Source organism: Sminthopsis crassicaudata, chromosome 4, assembly GCF_048593235.1.
Source record: "Sminthopsis crassicaudata isolate SCR6 chromosome 4, ASM4859323v1, whole genome shotgun sequence".
NCBI lineage: Eukaryota > Metazoa > Chordata > Mammalia > Dasyuromorphia > Dasyuridae > Sminthopsis > Sminthopsis crassicaudata.
Window position 1 is genome coordinate 315,711,924 of NC_133620.1, and position 20,466 is coordinate 315,732,389.

Consider the following 20,466-nt stretch of genomic DNA (forward strand, 5'->3'; position numbering starts at 1 on the left):
AGCAATAATATGCTAAAAATTGTTCAATGTAGTTGAATACTTAAGATGCTTTGGACCTCTTTTTCAATTCAACAAATAAAAAGTAAGCATATGTAATGCATGTTTTACATATTTAGAATGAATAATCTCAAAATAAACAAACTCACCACATACTTCAATGCTTCTGTATTTTTATTGTTGTTGTTGATGCAATGATGTTTCAAGTGTGTGGTCTGTCATCTTTATTGGTGAAATGGAGAAACTCAAATGGTACCAGTGGAGAAATCATCTATATTTTATTCATTATTTGCACTGTTCTCCTTTTTCTGTCACAATGTGTTCTTATTCTTCTTGAGTTTTACATTGGTTCCACCCTGTTCACAAACATATGTATTCTTCTGTATGATACTCATCTGTAGTTAATGCTACACAACAATATATCTAAAATATTAGTGCTAAAAAGGAACATTTGCTGTTATGGGAAACTCTGGATCAGTAAAAGTGATTTGCAACTTCCTAAAAGCAGCCATTCTGCTCTCCTCTTTAACTCTGGACCCTATTCTCCATCTTTATTGTTTCAGATATAAACATATTATTGGAAAAGATCTATAAGATGTCTATGCAGGTGCATGTTGAAATCTGGGCAATAAATGTTCTTTATAACATTTAGTCTTTGCTGTATAGATGGTCAATTCAAACCACTATTAACGACTACAGTTCATTTCTAGGAAGATTTGAAATGTCTTAGAGGTGATATAATCAATACAGTGGCATTGGCAAATAGAAGTATCTGTAAGATCTTAGCAACCATAGAGAATTTCTTCTGGATTTGTCCTCTTTGCAGGATCTTTTCCATGACAGTGATAAACACTTTTGGTAGTCATAATTTCTCTGTTTTATGCTTTCCCTGATATTTATTATTAGAGCATCATTGTAGAGGTATATTTATATCTTTATGTCTTCCAAAGAATCTTAAATGTTTTAGATATATAGATGAAAGACATCTTAATATAAAAGAAGCCATAAAATGGTGTTTTGTTCTCCTAAGTTGAATGTTTTTTTGGTAATCTAGAGATAGAAATCATAATGGGAATTTATATTATCTGTACCTTTCAGTCAAACACTGAAAAGATAAAATGTGTTCCACTATTCAACATCACTTGTAAAAACCTACTTGTTTCTAATAGTATCCTTATCACTAATATATGATCCTCATAAATGTTTTTTTTAATAGCAGAGAGAATAGTCATTCCTAACTTTTTTTGGTCTCTTTGGGGGCAGGGAAATCAAGAAGAAAATTTTTTTCTATGATTTTGGTTTCTTACTCTTATTTAGCTACCTTGCAAATAGGCTCCTGTCTTCACAATTATATAAACTTTAACATAGATTTTATAAAACATGTAAACAAACACACATGTGGCACACATATACTTCACTATTCCTGTTGGACACATATACTTCACTGTTTCTGTTGGAGAAGATAGTTTGTTTTAATAATTTTTGAAAATATTTTCCATTTCTTTTCTGTTTCTAGAACTCTTTCTATTTTCATCCTTTAATGTCCTTGGAATAATGTTCCTGATAGTTGGATATCTTACCAAGTTTTCTTTTGACTGGTTTTATCTTCCGATACATCTCTCTGTTTTATGAGAAGGTACTGCTCATAATTGTTCATCATCCTTCTTCATAAGATCTTAAAGATCTGAGTTTATATTCTAACCCAGTATTTCCTTTGGCAGCTATCTCTCTCCATTTGGCAAGTAACTTAAATGTTTGCTGACTAAAGCACTTTCTGGGTTCTTTTGGTCTCCTTGTTGTAGCAATTAATTTATATTAGTTTAACTGCTGGATGAAACTATCAAAGTCAGTGTTGATGTCATTTCTATTGTACATTTCCTATTTTTGATTTTCAACAGCTTATTAAAATAATTCAGAGTTAAGTTTTAATTGTACATCATCATTCCTCCATTATTATTATTATTATTTATGAAAAATTCTAATCTTAGCTCTGATAAGTTAATGGTCTTAGGTGACTCAAAATAATTTCTATGTCCATAAGAAGTCTTTTCTTGGCTGTTAAAATGTAGTTAAATTTCATTTTTGGGAGGGATTATTGCTTGCCTTATCCAATGCCCATCATTTTTAAAATTAAAACTTTCATGATAAGGAGACATGAGTTTGGTCTATAATCTGCAAGTATCAGGACTCATTTTTTTTCCTTGAAGGTGTGGGATACTTTCCCATATATATCTTCTAGCTAGCATAAAGTTCCTTCTTTCTTCTAGTTTCATTTATAGCAAGAATATCAAGATTGTTATGTTTCAATTCCTTCAGAAATATAATTATTGGTTTAGTCATTTGTCTTCAAACAAGAATCTCACATTTATAGTAGAAACAATTAAATTAAAGATTGTTAGTTTTCTAAAAACATTGTTTTTAGAAACCTTTCCCAACCATTCTACCACCATCATTGCAAAAACAGTAAGGCCCATTTTTTATATTTCCATTTTTTTACGTTGCTATGGACAAAATGTTGGTAACTACTTACTAGTCATGTGCTTCTCTGTGATTATCTAAACTGGTCCTTGAAGAATAGACTCAAAGCCTTTCTAGGATGATAGGGTTATATTCACTTTATGATGTGGCTTTCAATTCACATTTCCCTCTTTTATGCCTTGCTTGGTATTCACTCTCAAGTGTGAACTTAATATCTTTTCCTGTTGTTACATCTTACTTGGAATTTTGAATGGCCTTGAAAAATGGAATGGAGAAACTTTCATTCTGTTCTACTGAGCTTTTGAAGAATGGGGAAATAATAATAATAATGAATAAGTAAAATGATATCCTATAATTTAAACATCTTGAGGATATGGTCAGATAGAATAACATGTTAATAAATCCAATGTTAGATAGCTTGTAAAGTTGTAAACATCAGTTAGATTCACCTTGTTCCACAGCTGGACATATTCTCTAACTGGTCAGAAGACATTTTGCAAATGCAAGTCATGGGTTGCTAGAGTGTTAAGCTTTGAAAATATGGATTCTTAGAACAATCCATAATCTCTATTTAAACAGCAGCTCCAAAAGCATATTCTCCTCAGAGTAAGCTATCATGCCATCTTTAGCTAATAAGAAGAGCATATTAGGTGATGCTGTCTTGTAGCCAGGAGGACAATCTCTTAAGAAACCACAAGGTGTGCTTCTGGGAGCCAAGATGGCAAAGTAAGCAGTAAATCATTGTAACTCTCTTATATTCACCTCCAAAAACCCCCCATAAAATAACACCCCCAAACAAATCCTGAAATAGCAAAACCAGCAAAAAGACAGGGTGAAACAATATATTAGCCCAAGAAACTTGAAAAATCAACAGGAAAATCTGTTTAATTCAGGTGAAAGGGGAGTGCACACTATGACAGGAAGCATCCCAACAAGCCAGCAGCAAGCCCTACCTCACCCAACTAGTTTGACATCCTGAGCCCCAGTGTGATGGAATAGGTATTGTCAATACCACCTCCTCCCCAACTCCCACACATCAGTATAGCCAGAGAAATGGGTAGCTCCATCTCCAAGAATTGTGACTTGCTTCAGCATAGCGCCAGACAATCAGGCAACCTCTGGGGGACAGACCTCCATGTGCTTCAGCATAGCTCTAGACAAATAGGCAGACAATGACCAGACTGCTACATGTTTCAGTGTAGCCAGGGAGAAATGCAGAAAACCCCCAATGAGCCTCAGCACATATCAAACACCAGTACTAGGACCCTAGCTCAGCATAAGCTATCCAGATCAGCCACCTCCTGTCTCATCCCCTCAGTACAGCACCAGACATAAGGGTCCCATATGGGCTTCAGGGAAACATTAGAGCAGCACTAGATAAACATCTAAGGCCTGTAATCCATGGCCTGAGAAGTTATCCCTTCCAACCCTTTGGTAATAGAGCTTTTTTAAAAAACCTTTTTATTTTCAAAACATATACATGGATAATTTTTCAGCATTGATCCTTACAAAACCTTGTATTCCAAATTTTCCCCTCCTTCCCCCACCTCCTGCCCTAGATGGCAAGTAATCCAATATATTTTAAACATGTTAAAATATATGTTAAAGCCAATACATGTATACGTATTTGTACAATAATCTTGCAGCACAAGAAACATCAGATCAAAAAGAAAAAAAAATGAGAAAGACAACAAAATGAAAGTAAAAAAATTAAAAAGAGTGAAAATACTATTTTGTGATCCACACTAAGTTCCTACAAGTCCTCTCTCTGGTTGTAGTTGGCTCTCTTCATCACAAGTTCATTGGAACTAGCCTCAATCATCTCATTGTTAGAAAGAGTCAAGTCTGTCAGAATTAATCATCATGTAATCTTGTTATTGCCATGTATAATGATCTCCTGGTCCTGCTCATTTCACTTAGCATCAGTTCATGGAAGTCTCTCTAAACCTCTTGATAATCATCCTGCTGATTGTTTCTTATAGAACAATAATATTCCATAACAGTCATATACCCTAACTTATTCAACCATTCTCCAACTGATGGAAATCCACTCAGTTTCCAGTTTCTGGCCACTACAAAGAGGGCAGCCACAAACATTTTTGCACATGTGGGTCCATTTCTCTCCTTTAAAATCTCTTTGGGATACAAGCCCAGTAGAAACATTTCTGGATCAAAGGGTATGGAGTTTGGTAACTTTTGAGCATAGTTCCAAAGTATAGAGTTCAAATTTTAAAAAAGAAAAAAGATAAGCAAAAAATAGCAAAAATAAATAATAATAATCTGACCACAGAAAGTAATCATGGTGATGGCAAAGTTAAGACACATCTCAGAATAAAACAGTTTCCAAACACCTAAGGGCTTTGCTTACTTTTCAAAGTAAAACAGGAAGTGGTATTGATCACACTCACACACACACACACACACACACACACACACACAACCTCACAGAAAAGCTCATAAATTATAAGAGAGGTAGAAGAAAAAATGGGGAAAAAATGAGAGTTATACAAGGGAATTTTGAAAAAGAGTCAATAGCTTGGAAAAAGAAAATAATTACTTAAAAAGTAGAAGTGATCAAATGGAATAGGAAATATAAAAATTAACTGAAGAAAAACAACTCCTTAAAAATCAGAATTAGGCAAGTAGAAGGTAATGACTTCATGTGACATCAAGAATCAATCAAACAAATTCAAGAGAATAAAAAAAAAGAAAATGTAAAATTCCTCACTGGGAAAAAAATAATGATCTCAAAAGATCCAGAAGAGACAATGTCAAAAGCCTTAAAAGTCATAATCAAAAAGAGGACCTAAATAAGAACTCTCAAAAAACTCTCCCATGAAAACTGCTCTAATATCCTGGAATCAGGGAATAAAATAGGCATTAAAAGAATCCACCAATCACTTCAACAAAGAGATATCAAAATAAAAATGTCAAAGACCATCAGACCTATTAGGTCAAGGAAAAATGCTGCAAATGGCCAGAAAGAAATAATTCAAATATCAGGGAGCTATAGCAGGATTTAGCAGCATTAACATAAAAGCACTAGAGGTCATGGAACATAATATTCTAGAATGCAAAGGATTTAGGACTACAACCAAGTATCACCTATCCAGTGAAATTCTATATAATACTTCAAAAAAGAAAAAAATGGTCATCCAATGAAATATAAGTATTTCAAACTTTTATAAGGAGAAAATCAGAACTGAACCAAAAATTTGGTCTCCCAATATCAAGACCCAAGAAAAGGCTTAAAGGTAAAAAAAGGAAAAGAAAAAATAAAAATTCAATGAAATTTTATTGTTTATCTCCCTACTTGGGAAGGTGATACTTATAATTCTTAAAAATTGTGCCACTAATAGTACAGTCAGAGGGAATATACACAGAGAGTATAGTGTAGTGTTTTGGTTGGTTTGGTTGGTCTTTAGACCAGTGTTCATTTCAGCAGAATAATCACCATGAGAATAGCCAGGGATAAAGTCCAAATTCTTTATTGTCTCCTTGGCTAATTTTCTGGAGGTCCTCTGGAATGTGTCTTGGTTTCTGTGGGGGAGACAGAAGGACCACCATGATGGTCTCTGTCTTGAAGTTTCCCTGAGTCCGAGGGCTTGTGCTCCAGCCTCTAGCCACCACAAAGGTGGGAGGTGGAATGAGTATCTCTCCTTGGGTCCGAGAGCTTGAGCTTCCACCTCTATCTTTTATCTTTTCTGAGTCTGTCTTGAAGTCCTTCTCTGGCTGAGTTTGTCCCAGTTTATATGCAGCATACTAAGTATAAGCCAATCATCATATCACTAGGGAACCATTATTTGTTGTAAGATTAAATCATACAAACTAGAGAACTATTAATCACCATGCTAAACTAGATAACCATTGTATTATCAATTCCACTGAGTTAACAACTTGTAAGAATTCTTGTTGTAAGTACATTTCTGCATAATTCTGGCCCATCATACTATAGGTATAAGGTGAATTGGAGGGAATAACAAAAAATAAGGAATGAGAAAGAAGAGTATACTGAATAGAGAAGGAAGGGAGAGAGAGTGGGGTAAATTAATCTACATGGAGAGGTATGAAAAATTTTTTACAGTGGAGAAAACCATGGAAAAGCTGGCAATGGATATCAACTGAACCTTACTCTCATCAGTATTGGCTTAAAGAGTGAATAATATACATAATCAGTTAAATATAGAAGTCCATGTTACCCAATAGGAAAGTAGGAGAAAAGATAAAGTAAAAGGGGGAGACTGACAGAAGAGAGGGCAAACTTAGGATGGAAGCACAGGAACAAAATATTGTTGAGGAAGGAAAGGGTGAGAAGAGAGAGAGGACAAAGAGGAGGTAAATAGGATAGAGAGAAACACAAAATTATTAATCATAACTGTGAATTTGGATGGGATAAACTCTTCCATAAAATAGAAATAGATCACAAGAAGTAGATTAAAAAATCAAAATCTTACAATATATTGTTTATCAGAAACACAGTTGAAGCATTGCAACACATACAGAGTATGAAAAATGTCTATGATAAAGGCCTCATTTCTCATATATAGAGAGAATGGAGTTGAATTTATAAGAATATAAGCCATTTCCCTACTGATAAGTGATGAAAGAATATGAATATGCAGTTTTCAGATAAGAAAATCAAAACTAGGCATATGAAGAAGTGCTCTAAATCACTGTTGATTAGAGAAATGCAAATAAAGACACCTCTTAGGTAAAACCCCATACCTAACATTTTGGATAATATAATAAAACAAGAAAATGATAAATATTGAAGAGGATGTGGGAAAATTAGGACCCTAATGTATTGCTGGTGGAATTATGAACTGATCAATCGTTCTGGAGAGTAATTTTGAACTATGCTCAAAGGGCATCCAAACTATGCATACTTTTTGATCTAACAATACCTCTACTCAGTCTGTATCTCAAAGAGATCATAAAAAGGAGAAAGATCTATATATGCAAAAATATCTATAACAGCTCTTTTTGTGGTAACAAAACATTGGAAATTGAGGAGATGCCCATCAATTGGGGAAATGACTTAACAAACTATGGTGTATGAATTGAATGGAATTAATTTTTTTCACTTTTTATTATAGCTTTTTATTTACAAAACATATGCATGGGTAATTTTTTCAACATTGACCCTTGCAAAACCTTTTGTTCCAAATTTTTCCCTTCTTCCTTCCCCTAAATGGCAGGTAGACTAAAACATGTTAAATATTCAAAATATATGTTAAATCCAATATATGTATACATATTTATACAGAAAAATTGGATCTAGAAAGAAAAAAAAACCTGAGAAGGAAAACAAAACTGCAAGCAAACAATAACAAAAAGAGTGAAAATGCTATGTTGTGGTCCACACTCAGTTCTCATAGTCCTTTCTCTGGATGTACATGGCTCTCTTCATTGCTGATCAATTGGAACTGGTTTGAATCATCACATTGTTGAAGAGAGCCATGTCCATCAGAACTGACTATCATATAGTCTTCTTGTTGCCATGTTTAATGATCTCCTGTTCTGCGATTTTCACTTAGCATCAATTCACGTAAGTCTCTCCAGGCCTCTCTGATATCATCCTGTAGATCATTTCTTATAGAACAATAATATGGAATGGAATTCTTACTGTGTAATAAGAAATGGTGAATGCCTATTGGCAGAGTTCTAAAAAACCTGAAAAGACTCTTATAAACTGATACTAAGTGAAATAACCCAAATTAGAAAAATACTGAATATGGTATTAGTAGCATTGTGTGATAATCAAATGACTTTGCTCTTCTCAGCAACACAATGATCCAAGACAAGTACAAAGAACTCAGGAAGAAAAATGCTATCACATCCAGATAAAGAACTGATGGACTCTGAATACAGACTAAGGCATACTTTTTCACTTCATTCTTTTTTTGTAGGTTTTTTTTTTTTGCCTTTTGATTTGTTTCTTATTTCACAACTGTGACTAACATGGAAACAGATTTTTACATGACAGCACAATATAACCTGTATGAAAATGCCCACTATTTTAGGAAGAAAGGAGAGAGAAAGGGAGAAAAATTTGGAACTCAAAATCTAATATGAAAATTTTTCTTGACATAATTGATAAAAAATAAAATACTATTAAAAAAAGAAAGAAACAAAGAAAGGAAACAAACAAACAAAGGAAAGAAAGAAAACATCAGATATAGTAGAAGGAGCTTGAGATATTAAGTCAGGAGACTTGAGTTGAAATTTAGCCCTGAAACTAGTTGTGTGATCTTGGAGAAACCACTTCTGGGAGAAAGAGTTTGCTTATTTAAAAAAAATAGGAAAATTCAGCCACCACTTTCTTAGAGTTATTGCCAAAAAGAAAACACTCTGGAAATCTTAAAGGTCTAGAATTGTTGTGCTAATGTTATTTTCAAGAGGTATTGTGCTAAATTAGTAGACAGAATGCTGGGTTGGGGATCTGAAAGATTCAGTTCAAATCCCACCAAAGACTCTTAACAATTATGTGACCCTGAGCAAATCATTTAAATGTACCTTAGGAAATTCCCTATTCCCTAAATCATACATGCACTGTGACCTGAATCTGTGGAGGCAATTTACACACACTAAGATTTCCTAATGCTGACAAAATTATTCATGCATAATTATTATTATAATTTCTATGAAAGTAAAATATGGTTTGGCTATTTAGAAGTCAAGTCACTATATCCAGATAAAGAAATATAAGAGTTGGCTGGGATGGTTTGGACTGGGTATTTAAATTTTCAGTGTGAGCATTTACAACTTAGAAATCAATGAACACAACAAATAAGGAGTTGATTTATTTTTTGATGACTATCTAGACTTAAGAACATGATGCAGATTAATGCAGATTAAACTTAAAAGTGTTGGTTACTAAAATTACTATATATATGTATATATATATTTTTTTCTGTCATTTTTCAGGTATGTCCGACTCTTTATGATCTTTTAGAATTGTTGGCAAAGATATTGGAGTGGTTTGCCATTTGCTTCTCCAGCTTATTTGATAGATGAGGAAACTGAAGCAAATAGGGTTAAGTGACTTGCCCACAGTCACACAGGTAGTAATTGTCTGAGGTCATATTTGAACTCATGCCTTCCTGATTCCAGACTAAGTGCTCTATGTTCTGTACCATTCTGCCACCCTGCATATATGTATATGTATCTGTACATGCTTCTACTTTAAGAAATTGACTTTAACGAAATTCTATCTTATTAAGTTGTTATATTTGTTTGTTTTAACTTATCAACTTGCCTACACATTCCTATCTTACTTTCCATGGGATATAACAAACAAATGTTATAGTACTTAAGAGAAAAATCATAAAATATTCAAAAATGTTGCAATGAAGAAAAGAACAAATAGTAAGGCATATAAGAACATCAAAACATGGGCAGCACAAAAAGAAACCAAGTGAGCACAGAATTCAGTTAAAATGTTCTGAACAGAACTAGTTTATTCTCAAGCCAAGACGTTTCAGGCAGCTATGAGTAGGCTTGTCCAATCCTGGAATTCAGATGACCTTTGCTTTCTTGCTGTTTGTACAGGCCAGCATGCAAATAAGCAAGATGGAACATGTTTCATGTCTAACAGATTCTGAGCAACATTCCTTCGTGGATCCTGGTGAAATAGACATAATCAAATTCAGTTTTCTAGGCTCTTATGTGACCAGATGCAAAACAAATGAAATGAAATAAACTCCCACTATTGCAAGTTCAGGGATTCCTGGCTTTGACCCAAAATCCCTATTATAAAATCAAACCATTAGAAGAAGAAAAAAGAAAAGATGAAGCCATCTGTTAATTTACAGGGTTACTGATGTCAGCAGTTTAGGAGAAATTAAATTATATCAGAGAACCACTCAAAATGCCACCATGGAAACTAAAAAATATAATTACATATTTTAATTGAGAAAAATTGACCTGGATCAAATTCTTTTTTTTCCCCTTTAAGAAACACATTCAAGTATATTGGCTGTAGAATAGTAAAATGAATATTAAATTACATGTGAAAAAATTGAGATATTATTGTAAACCAATCTATGTACTGTGAGCAGTTATTTGGGGGAAAGTCTCTCTAAATTGGTCTCACTAAAAGCTGAGCATAGAAAAAACAGAAGCTTTCTGTAACAGGAGTGAACTTCCTAAAAGAAAAGGAAAAGGAATGGAAAGGAAACATCCAAATTGCCTCCTTAAATGGCAAAACAAACCCAAAATAAACAGCGATATTCCAAAATACCGAAGAAGATAAATGAAGTTTGACACACTTTAACTGTAACTGCTTTCTTTACTCAATATATTTAGCTATATTCATTTAGTCATCGGTAGATCAGTCTTCTTTTGAACCAATTCATTCCACTGTCTATCACTCAATCAGCTATTCCCTTCTCCTGTATCCAATCAATGAGTTTCAGTTGATAACCCATCTGCCAATAAGGTTACCCAAAATCTCAATCAATATCTCAATCCACTAATATATACAATAAGCATTTCTATTCACATAGCTCTGGTTTAATTTCACTGTGCTTTCCTTTTTATATGGATACCAAACTCCATACAGATCAAAATTCTTTTTTATTGTGTTAAAAAATGCATCATCATTTGAGGTAGTCTTTTTTGAATGTCATCTGTAGGCAAGCCAGCAATACTCATAAGTTTATGTGAAATGTGGCACAATATCTCCTACAAAATCTGGATGAATCTGATTGTCTATTTGCATATTTTTGTTAACATTAATTGGCACAGAAAATTACATCTCCATATTTTTGTTAATTTTTATTGTATAATATTAACTTAATATGAAAATATGCATACTTCTATTATTGTAACCAGCTAGCAGGGCTTCTTAACCTGGGGTTCATGAACCTTTTGTTTTAAATATTTTGATAAGCAGATTTCAATATAATTAGCTTTCTTTGTAATTATTTGTTTTTCACTTCATGTATTCCAAAAAATTTTGAGAAGAAATCCACAAACATTACTAGAGTATCACAGGGGTCTGGGATACAAAAAAGGATAAGAAACTCTTATCTAATGCTTTATTCAGGGAACTCCAGAAGATCTAACTAGGCCCATGATGTAACTTTTTCTTTCTTTTATTCTTCCCTAGTCAAAGATAACTGACATTTTTATGGTGATTTTCTTAATGAAAATATCAACAAGCATTTATGAACTACTTACTATATCTATGGCAGTGTGCTAGATATAAGGAATTAAAAGAAAAAAAAATTAAAATAGACCTTGCTTGTCAAGGAGCTTCCAGTCTCCCAGGGGGATAAAACATGTTTACAATTAAGTATATTAGAAACATAACTGAAGAGAAAGACAACCCTAACAATTAGGATATAAGGGAAGTCTTCACATATAAGATGTTTCTTTCTCTATTTCATTCCTTGCCAGTGCTATAATATTTTATTTTAAAATAGCATTATATTAACATATTACTTCCTGGCCTCGTAATTGAAATTGTGTATATATGTATGTGTAGTGTGTGTATATCTTAGGAAAGAGTAGAAATTGAGGTGTTATTGTTTCTTGCTATTTTATCTAGATTTAGTCATTTTATACAGCTCAAAAGGGATATGCAGATTTCTCTGTTTATTTTGTTCATTAAAACTTCAATAAAAATGTTATAAAAATGTCTTATTTTGGTAGTTAATTGCCATTTCCATTTTAATATGCAAGTTGTATTGGTCTTCCTTGGGGATTCCCTGAGTCTCTCTGTAAATAATACAGCTGCCTTGGTCTAATGTTCCCAATCTACTGTGTATTTATTCAGTCATCAAAGCACAAATGAAGTTGGTAACATATCAGTCCCTTCAACAGACGCTGCTCAATCGCTGGCATTCTTACCAGCTCTTCAGTATAGTTTGGCAGTAGAAAGAGGTTGTTGGTCCACTGAGTCAACAGATTTCACATTCTAAAATACAAAGGGGCATTTCAGCCTGGAGCTAACAAGCTATAAGAAAACTATTGAGGGTGGCAGAGAGAGGAAAGGTTTTTGTTTGTTTGTTTTTTGTTTTTTTTGTTTTCTCACTATACCCTTGTTCTTTTGGGAAATTCATCTCCCCATCCTCTACCTGACTTTCATTGGAAAGAGAATTGTCAATTTGTCATCAGATTTAGCCAGGAACTAGAGACTTGGATAAAGTTGACTATGCAAATTCAAATTAAGTTACTTGGGATGTAGAACATCTGGAAGACAAGAACTGAGTCTGGACTTTTAAAATTCAAGGTTATCAACTGCCAAGGGATTGGGAGAGATAGCAAAATCTTGGGTAATTACTTCTAATCTAAGCGCATCCCTACATTTTAGTGACAGCCCCAGACTATGGGTAAATATTGCTGATGGATGTCAGCAGCAGCTTGTAATTTCTTGATTGTTCCACAGTGAAAGAGGGGACTTTTAATGCCCAGATACACTCAGTGGCAGGTTTCTTTACTTGGCTCGAAATATCTTTAAAAGTCCTGGAAAATGGAGACTCATTTCTTGAATGTAAGATTCCTGGATATGTCCTAGAATTCTGGGATTTATGGTGTCCCATTCTATAGGACAACATTCTCTTAATTAAACACAGGATAGAGAGCATAGATAATTTAAAAAAATCAATGCACCACCTTGCCCCCAAGAGTAGGAAAATCATCCATGTATTTCAGAATTTTTTCTGTGATATACAATCCAACTGATATCTACTCAAGTTACTATATCCCCATCCCCATCTCCAATTGATCTGAGAACCCACTGAAGATCTATGGGGAAAAGACAAAAGATAAATGATGATTCAGAAAGTCCCTTCACAGATAAATGAAAGCCATACAATTTGAAATCCTAGGAATTCAGATTTAGGGTTCAGTTTTTGAGGGAAGAGTCTACATTAGCCATTGTAAAAGAAAGGAGAAAAATGAAGAAATTAAAGGTCTTCTCTGAGAGTACTATGGGATGTATTATAGAGAGGTAGGTGAAAGAGGAAACATGGAGTCAGTGGAAAGAGCAATGGATTTGGAGTTAGAGAATCTGTATTTAAATCCTAGACCCAACATTTCTTTCCTAGGCAAGTCACTTCATCTTGCTGGTCCTTGTTTTCCTCATCTATAGCATGAGTGGGTTGAATTAGGTCGAGTTCTAAATATATGTTCCTATGTTCTTGGTCAATAATGAAATCAAAATAAGACAAAAAAGATAATTATAACAGTAAGAGCAAAATATATGTTTTTAAAAAGAGTATCTCTTGATATTACAAAAGTATAACCTTTGAGGTAAATACTTACCGGTGTTATCATCAAATTGTAAAGAAAATAGTGTAATGTTCATCACTGCCCAGGAAGGACCAGGAGCAGGATTTGATTCTTGATTCCAAGTCCAGCACACCCTACTATTAATACCTCTTAACATAGATAAGTATTTGAAATTCAAATTCAAGACCTACTGGCTAAACCTTCTATTGGAAAAGCTTGTCTTACATGTGATTGTCTTCATGTGCTAAGGCCAGTATGCATATATTTATAATTCTACTGGATACATGCACTCCTTATAAAGACAACAAAGAATAATCTCAATGCCTGACATTACTCACCACAAACTTTAGCTTTCCTTCTATAGAAACCAGTTTTATTCCACTGCTAGGGAAGGCTGCCCCTTTGTGGAATTGAATAGATATGTCAATGTATTACCAGAAATTTAGCTGACAAATTATCAAATCGAACTTAATGCAACTTTTTCTTGTATTGTTATTTGTCTATAACCCAGTAGTACTGTTATCACCAGCATAAATGAACAGTGCTAGCCACAAAAAATCGCCCCTCAGAATTCAAGGGGTGCTTTAAGTCCAATTGTATTCAATAGGAACATAAAGAAATGAAATGAAATTTAAAGACCACTGAGTTTAATAATCTCCTTTATTAAGGGGCCTTAATAAGGTAGAGCAAAGTTAAGTAACCTGTCTGTGAACCCAAGCAGAGTTATATGGATTAGAGAAGAGATAAGAAAGAATTTGAGTGTGAAAGGTGTGGTTGGGGGAGAGGAAGAGTTGGAGCTAAAAGAAGTTTGCAAAGAGGTTCCATCAGCCTTGGTCATATTTAGCATTTTAAAATTAATTTTCTTCTTTTTCTGTCAACTTTTCAATAGAAAGAAATGCTTTGCTTGGGACCACAGAACTTGGATTCAAATCCCAACTCTTACATTCATTATGTGGTCTTGGACGGGTCACTTCTTTCTGGGCCTCAGTTTCCTTAATTGAAAAACAAAGAACTTGGACTAAATGATCTTTAAAGTTCTTTCAGCTCAGAATCTAAGATTTTATTTCTCTACACTAAATATTCTCAGTTCTCTTTACTAAAAGTTTTCTTTACTTGTTTACACACACACACACACACACACACACACATGATTTTTAGAAAATAATGGGCTTTTTGCTCCTTTTTGCACTTGTATAATTTGAAATTTGTTTTTTCTTAATCTTGTAATGATATAAAAGGAAAATCGACTCCAGTGGAATCCAGGGTAAAGATTATAAATATAGAAGGGAGAAATTTCAGTCCCTTTTAGGTAAGTAATACAACACACAAATTCCCAATGAAAGTCTAATAATTAAAAAAATGACAAGGCAAAACTATCCAGGTACTAAAAATTGAAAGAAAAAAAAAGGTTAAAGAATAAAACTCATTAAGTGACTGTGAAAACATTTCATTTTAATAGTACATTTAATTCATACTTAACTCCAGTGGTTCTCCACCAACAACCCCTATGGTACCCCCATGAACACCAGATAAATGGGTTACTGAGAGTATAGAGACAATTGAATGCTAGCTGAACCTTTCACAGCAGCTGATGAAAAATGTTTCAACTGAATATATTCCCTCAACATGAATCACTAGCACATTTGATAACACCTTTTTAAAGAAATAAAACTGAAGGAATATATCTTCCCCACACTGACAATGTAGATTAAACAGTTTTGCTCCATATTCTTTACTTACAGCTGTTATCTGATTTAAAGCCCCATGAAATTCACAATATAAGGAGAGCACCTATGATTAGTAACCTGCATGGGGGGAAAATAGCTGCAGTGGAACAAGGAGCAAAGAAGAGCTTTCTAAGAGAACAGCTGTACCACCTCTAGCACAGTGCAACTACTCAGAGGCATAATCTCAGAAATCATTCCTGGGTAACAGCAGGCACACAAATAGACAGCAATCAGGATAAAGGAGGACATCTGCAGTACTTCTACCGCAACACAGCCCTGATCAGGCACAATATTGCAAGAAAGTAACACTCTGGAACGCTCTCACCAGAGTGTTACACACAAAAGGCACAATACAAGTCAGCAGAGTTGTGTGAAAGAGAAGACAAAATAGAACAACTTGGATCCTCTTGCTGAAAGCAGCAATACCGAAAGCAATTAGGTTTAAGTTTAAAGAGTAATACAGAAATGTAACAGCAGCCAAAAAGCAACATCACCAACAAAAAACCACAACCCAATTCAGTCACTATGAAAACAAACTAGAAAGTGGTAAATGCAATACTGTAACTATCAAGGAGAATAAGCAATCATTAGTAACTTCAATGGTGCTATAATGAAGCAACGTCTATCTATTGGACAGTGTTGTAAGAGAAACAAACACGGTTCAGTTATTCAGTCATAGGACACAGATATCAACTGACTTAAGTTCTACCTTTCCTGAGCTTCCTAAAAATGTATCTATTTTATTTTTAAAGAAAGTGGTTGGCTCCAGAGGCAAATGCCAGCTCTGAAAGTAAGCTGCTCTTTTTATGTAATATGGTGCCAGTACTGCATCACAATCTATCAAAGTCAGCATCCCCAGAGCCAGAGCAATCAAAACATCATGAATAAAGTGCAACTTTTCAACTCCAGTTGTCTGACAGTGTTAGAGTAAACCCACTAATATGCACTGTTTTATTGATGCATTCATCTAATAAAGTCAATGCTGGCCTAGCTTCATTGCCTGCAGCACATTTGACCAATTAGAGAAGAACAAATAAGGCTAACACAATAGAGGTAAACATCATTTAAGGCTAGAAAAACCTTCCAGGACCACAGAATTTACCATGTATCAGGTATTATGTTAAGTGCTGGGGATATATAGAAAAAAAAGTCCCTGTCCTCAGGGGGTATACTTTCTAATAGCTGAGACAAAATGTAAACAATTAAATATATACAGACCTTTCCCTCTCATACTTGGTTTCCCACAAGGGATTCTCTTCTTTGTTACTCTGTTCCTGTGGAAAGATCCACTGTTCACACAGAGAAATCCAGATCAAAATCTTGTAATTCATTTAACAATAATTCATGAAGTACTGACTATTTACCCTCTCCCCAACACACACACAATTCTAAGAAAGGCTCTTGCCAGAAGCCAAGATAGATATGGGATGGATTTTGATGCTTTCTAAGGAAAGTTTGAAAAATTATATTTCCAGGGTGTTACTTTGCACTAGCTCTTTGAGATTTCATTTCAACATATGGGTCTTGATTATAGCTTTAGAGCTTAGAAAGGTCTTAAAGGTCATATGGTCCAAATTCTTCATTTTATAGTTGATTAAATAAAGGCCCATAAGGAATTAAAGGTGACATAGCTAGTAGATAGTAAGGCCATAATTTGAATGGAGGTCCTCTGATTCTTTTTTTTTTTTAAACTTAATTATTAAAAAAAAATTTAAAAAGTGCTCCAATTCTCAGTTTACAAAGCATACAAAATCACTAAAAGGGAGACAGGAAATCAAGGTGCTGAGGTACAAGAACACCTGAGGTAGCTTTTTTTTTGTTTTTTGTTTTTTTTTAATTCTAAGTCCAGAATTTTTCCTCACTGTTCCATTCATTCATTCACTTAATAAGAGTTCATTAAATACCTATTATGTAGAATGCACTGTTAGGCAACACAAAATAAATACCTACAACAAATAGAAATTAAAAAAAATTCTAGCATTATATATATATATATATATATATATATATATATATATATATATATATATATATTAAACAAGGTTAGCCCATTTGCTAGTGATCAACTTTCTAGTTAGCAATCTCTCCATTCCCAGATACACTAGTCCTTAGATTGCAGTATCAACTGAACCAAACCTCTTGGTCTTGCAGAGGCCAGAATCAGATGGAGCAGGCAAGAATAACTGGGCATAGACTAAGATAGAAGTTTATTTTCTATAGTGAGGAAATGGCTTGTAAGCAAGAAGGAAAATTAGACATGTGCTGGGGTCCCCCAATAGCACAAATATCATGTCATCCATAAACTAATAACTCTACAATCAATTTTGTTTACCTATATTTGTGGTGGATTATCCATAATCAAATTTTAATTTTAGTGTTTTTGTATTTTTTTTAAAATCTCAATTGGTGGACTTTTTATTTATATTGTTATTTCCTAATGTCCACTCCCCTTCATCCTCTGAAAGAACTTTTCCTTGTAACAAAATATTGTGAAGAAAAACAAATCAACATATTGGTTATATTTTCTCTTCTAAAATGGAGCAGGGATATAATTTCTCCATTAAACTCAACAGATGCAGTCACAGGTTGTATTCACACACACACACAAAAAATGAAATTTTAATGTGTGTACTTCTTGCTTGGGTCAAGAAAGGAATAGCTGATAGACAATCATATCAAAAGAGGTGTTAAAAAGTTGGAGGAAGTTCAACACTAAGCACTCAATGATGGAACATTCCAAGTTCAGAACACTGTGGACATAGACCTTTGTGCCTCTATCAGCATATAGTATGAACTTGAGGGGATGTTATAAATTTTCCCTTCCCTTATAAACCATGTCAGCTACTGAGCCAGTCAGTGTTAGGTGCTTACAACATATATTACGCTGAGTGCTGGGGATATGTGGGGGAAAAGTGCCTTCCCTCAGGAAGCATACATTTACTAGGGGAGACAATATGTAGATGATAATCTGAAAGGGGAACACATTAAGAGTTGGGGGAAAAGAGGAAGAAAAGATCTCCTACAAAAAGTAGGGTTTGAATAGAAAGAAGCCAGAGAAACTAAGAGTCAGAGGTGATGAAATAAAATATCCAAGGCATAGGGAGGAGGGAACAGACAATACAAATACAAGATAATTAAAAGTGGAATCAATGGTAGGAATTCAAATAGTACAACATAGCTAGATTGGAAAGCATGTATAAGACTTCATATTTGATCCTGAAGTGAGTGGGAGCCAAAGGAGCTCACTGAACAGGGATGTGACATGGGTTTAGAAAATCACTTTGGTAGATGTGTGGAGGATAAATTGGGATGGAGAAATAGAGTTATGGAGCCCACTTTTTTTTTATTAAAGCTTTTTATTTACAAAACATATGCATGGGTAATTTTTCAACACTGACCCTTGCAAAACCTTTTGTTCCAAATTTTCCCCTCTTTCCCTTTACTCCTTCTCCTAGCTGGGAGGTAGTCCAATACATGTTAAATATGTTTAATCCAATATATGTATGCATATTTATACAGTTATCATGCTGCACAAGAAAAATCAGATCAAGAAGGAAGAAAAAAACTGAGAAAGAAAACAAAATGCAAGCAAACAATAACAGAGAGAGTGAGAATGAATGCTATGTTGTGGTCCACACTCTGTTCCCACGGTTTTCTCTCTGGGTGTAGATGGCTCTCCTCATCACTGAAGAAATGGATCTGGTTTGAATCATCTCATAGTTCTCATAGTTGAAGAGAGCCACATTGTTAGATTGTTTTATTTAATTCTCCTTCTCTCTCTGTCTCTCTGTCTCTCTCTGTCTCTCTCTGTCTCTGTCTCTGTCTCTGTCTCTGTCTCTCTCTCTCTCTCTCTCTCTCTCTCTCTGTGTCTCTCTCTGTCTCTCTGTGTCTCTCTCTGTCTCTCTCTCTCTGTCTCTCTCTCTCTCTCTCTCTGTCTGTCTGTCTCTGTCTCTCTGTCTCTCTCTTTCTCTCTCTGTATAAATCTATATAATTTGTAATAAGTTATATTTTTTTCTTGCCTTTTCAATGAGTATGGGAGGATGAAGTAGGAAAAAGAAAATTCAGAACCTGAATTAAAATAAAATTCAATTAAAAATAAAAAATGGTGGGGTAGCTAGATGGCTGCCCCTTCTTAGTCTGTAGATAGAGGACCAGCCCTGGAGTCAGGAGAATCTGAGTTCAAATCAAGCTTCAGATACTTAACACTTAATATCTATGGAATCGTGGGCAAGTCACTTAACCCCAAATGTCTTGTCAAAAATATCTTTTTAAAATAAATGGAGGCTATTTCAATAGGGCAGGCATGAAGTAATGAGGATGTGAGCTAGGGTTGTGGTTTTATGAATGGAAAGAGGTAGATACACAAAAGATACTATAAAGATAGAAATAATTAGACTTAGCATCATACATAAGATATGGGCAAGTGAAAAGTTGAAAACGATATTGAAGTTAGGAGTTGGATGAATGGTGGTGCTCTGCAGAGTTTTAAGCAAGTTCAAAAGGGAAAGATTGGGAAGAAGATAATAAATTCTGTTTTGGACATGGTGAATTTGAGATACATATGGAGTATCAGGCTTATAGTGTTTAAAAAGTACCTGGAGATGTATAACCATAGCTCAGCAGAAAATTTTGGGTTGGATGTATAGATGCAGTAATCATTTAGATAGAAATGACAACTGAATCCAGGGAAGCTGATAAGATCAAGTGACACTGTACAAAGTAAAAAGAGGAGATTCTCAAAGCCTTAGTATGAGGACATGACATGGTTTTTTTTTAAAGTAAAAACAAATAAAAAAACAATCAAAGGAGAAAGAGCAGACATAGAAGAAGATGAGAGAGCTTTGCCACAAAAAAGAAGAGTATGTAGTGAGAAAGTTATCTGCAATGTCAAGGGATAGAACAAAGTCAAAAAATATTAGTATTGAGGGAAAAAGATTTGGCAATTAATTTGGCAATTAAGAAACTATTTGTCACTTTGAAAGAGACAGTACTGCTAGCCCATAGCAAAAACTCACACTAAGGACTG

At 34.3% G+C, this 20,466-nt stretch overlaps 1 protein-coding gene across 19 annotated transcripts in view; it reads right to left on the reverse strand.

Annotated features, from left to right (window-relative positions):
• Positions 1-20,466, reverse strand: part of RBFOX3 (RNA binding fox-1 homolog 3) — a 918,966-nt gene that overhangs the window by 462,956 nt on the left and 435,544 nt on the right. Inside the window, exon 1 of one of the 19 annotated variants that reach the window (XM_074260304.1) lies at positions 147-17,392. The exons of the other annotated variants lie outside the window; for them this stretch is intronic. Within the exon in view, the coding sequence (XP_074116405.1) occupies positions 147-151 (5 nt within the window). The 5' untranslated portion in view covers positions 152-17,392. Of the gene's footprint in view, positions 1-146; positions 17,393-20,466 lie in introns of those variants that run through there. 19 annotated transcript variants of the gene reach the window in all.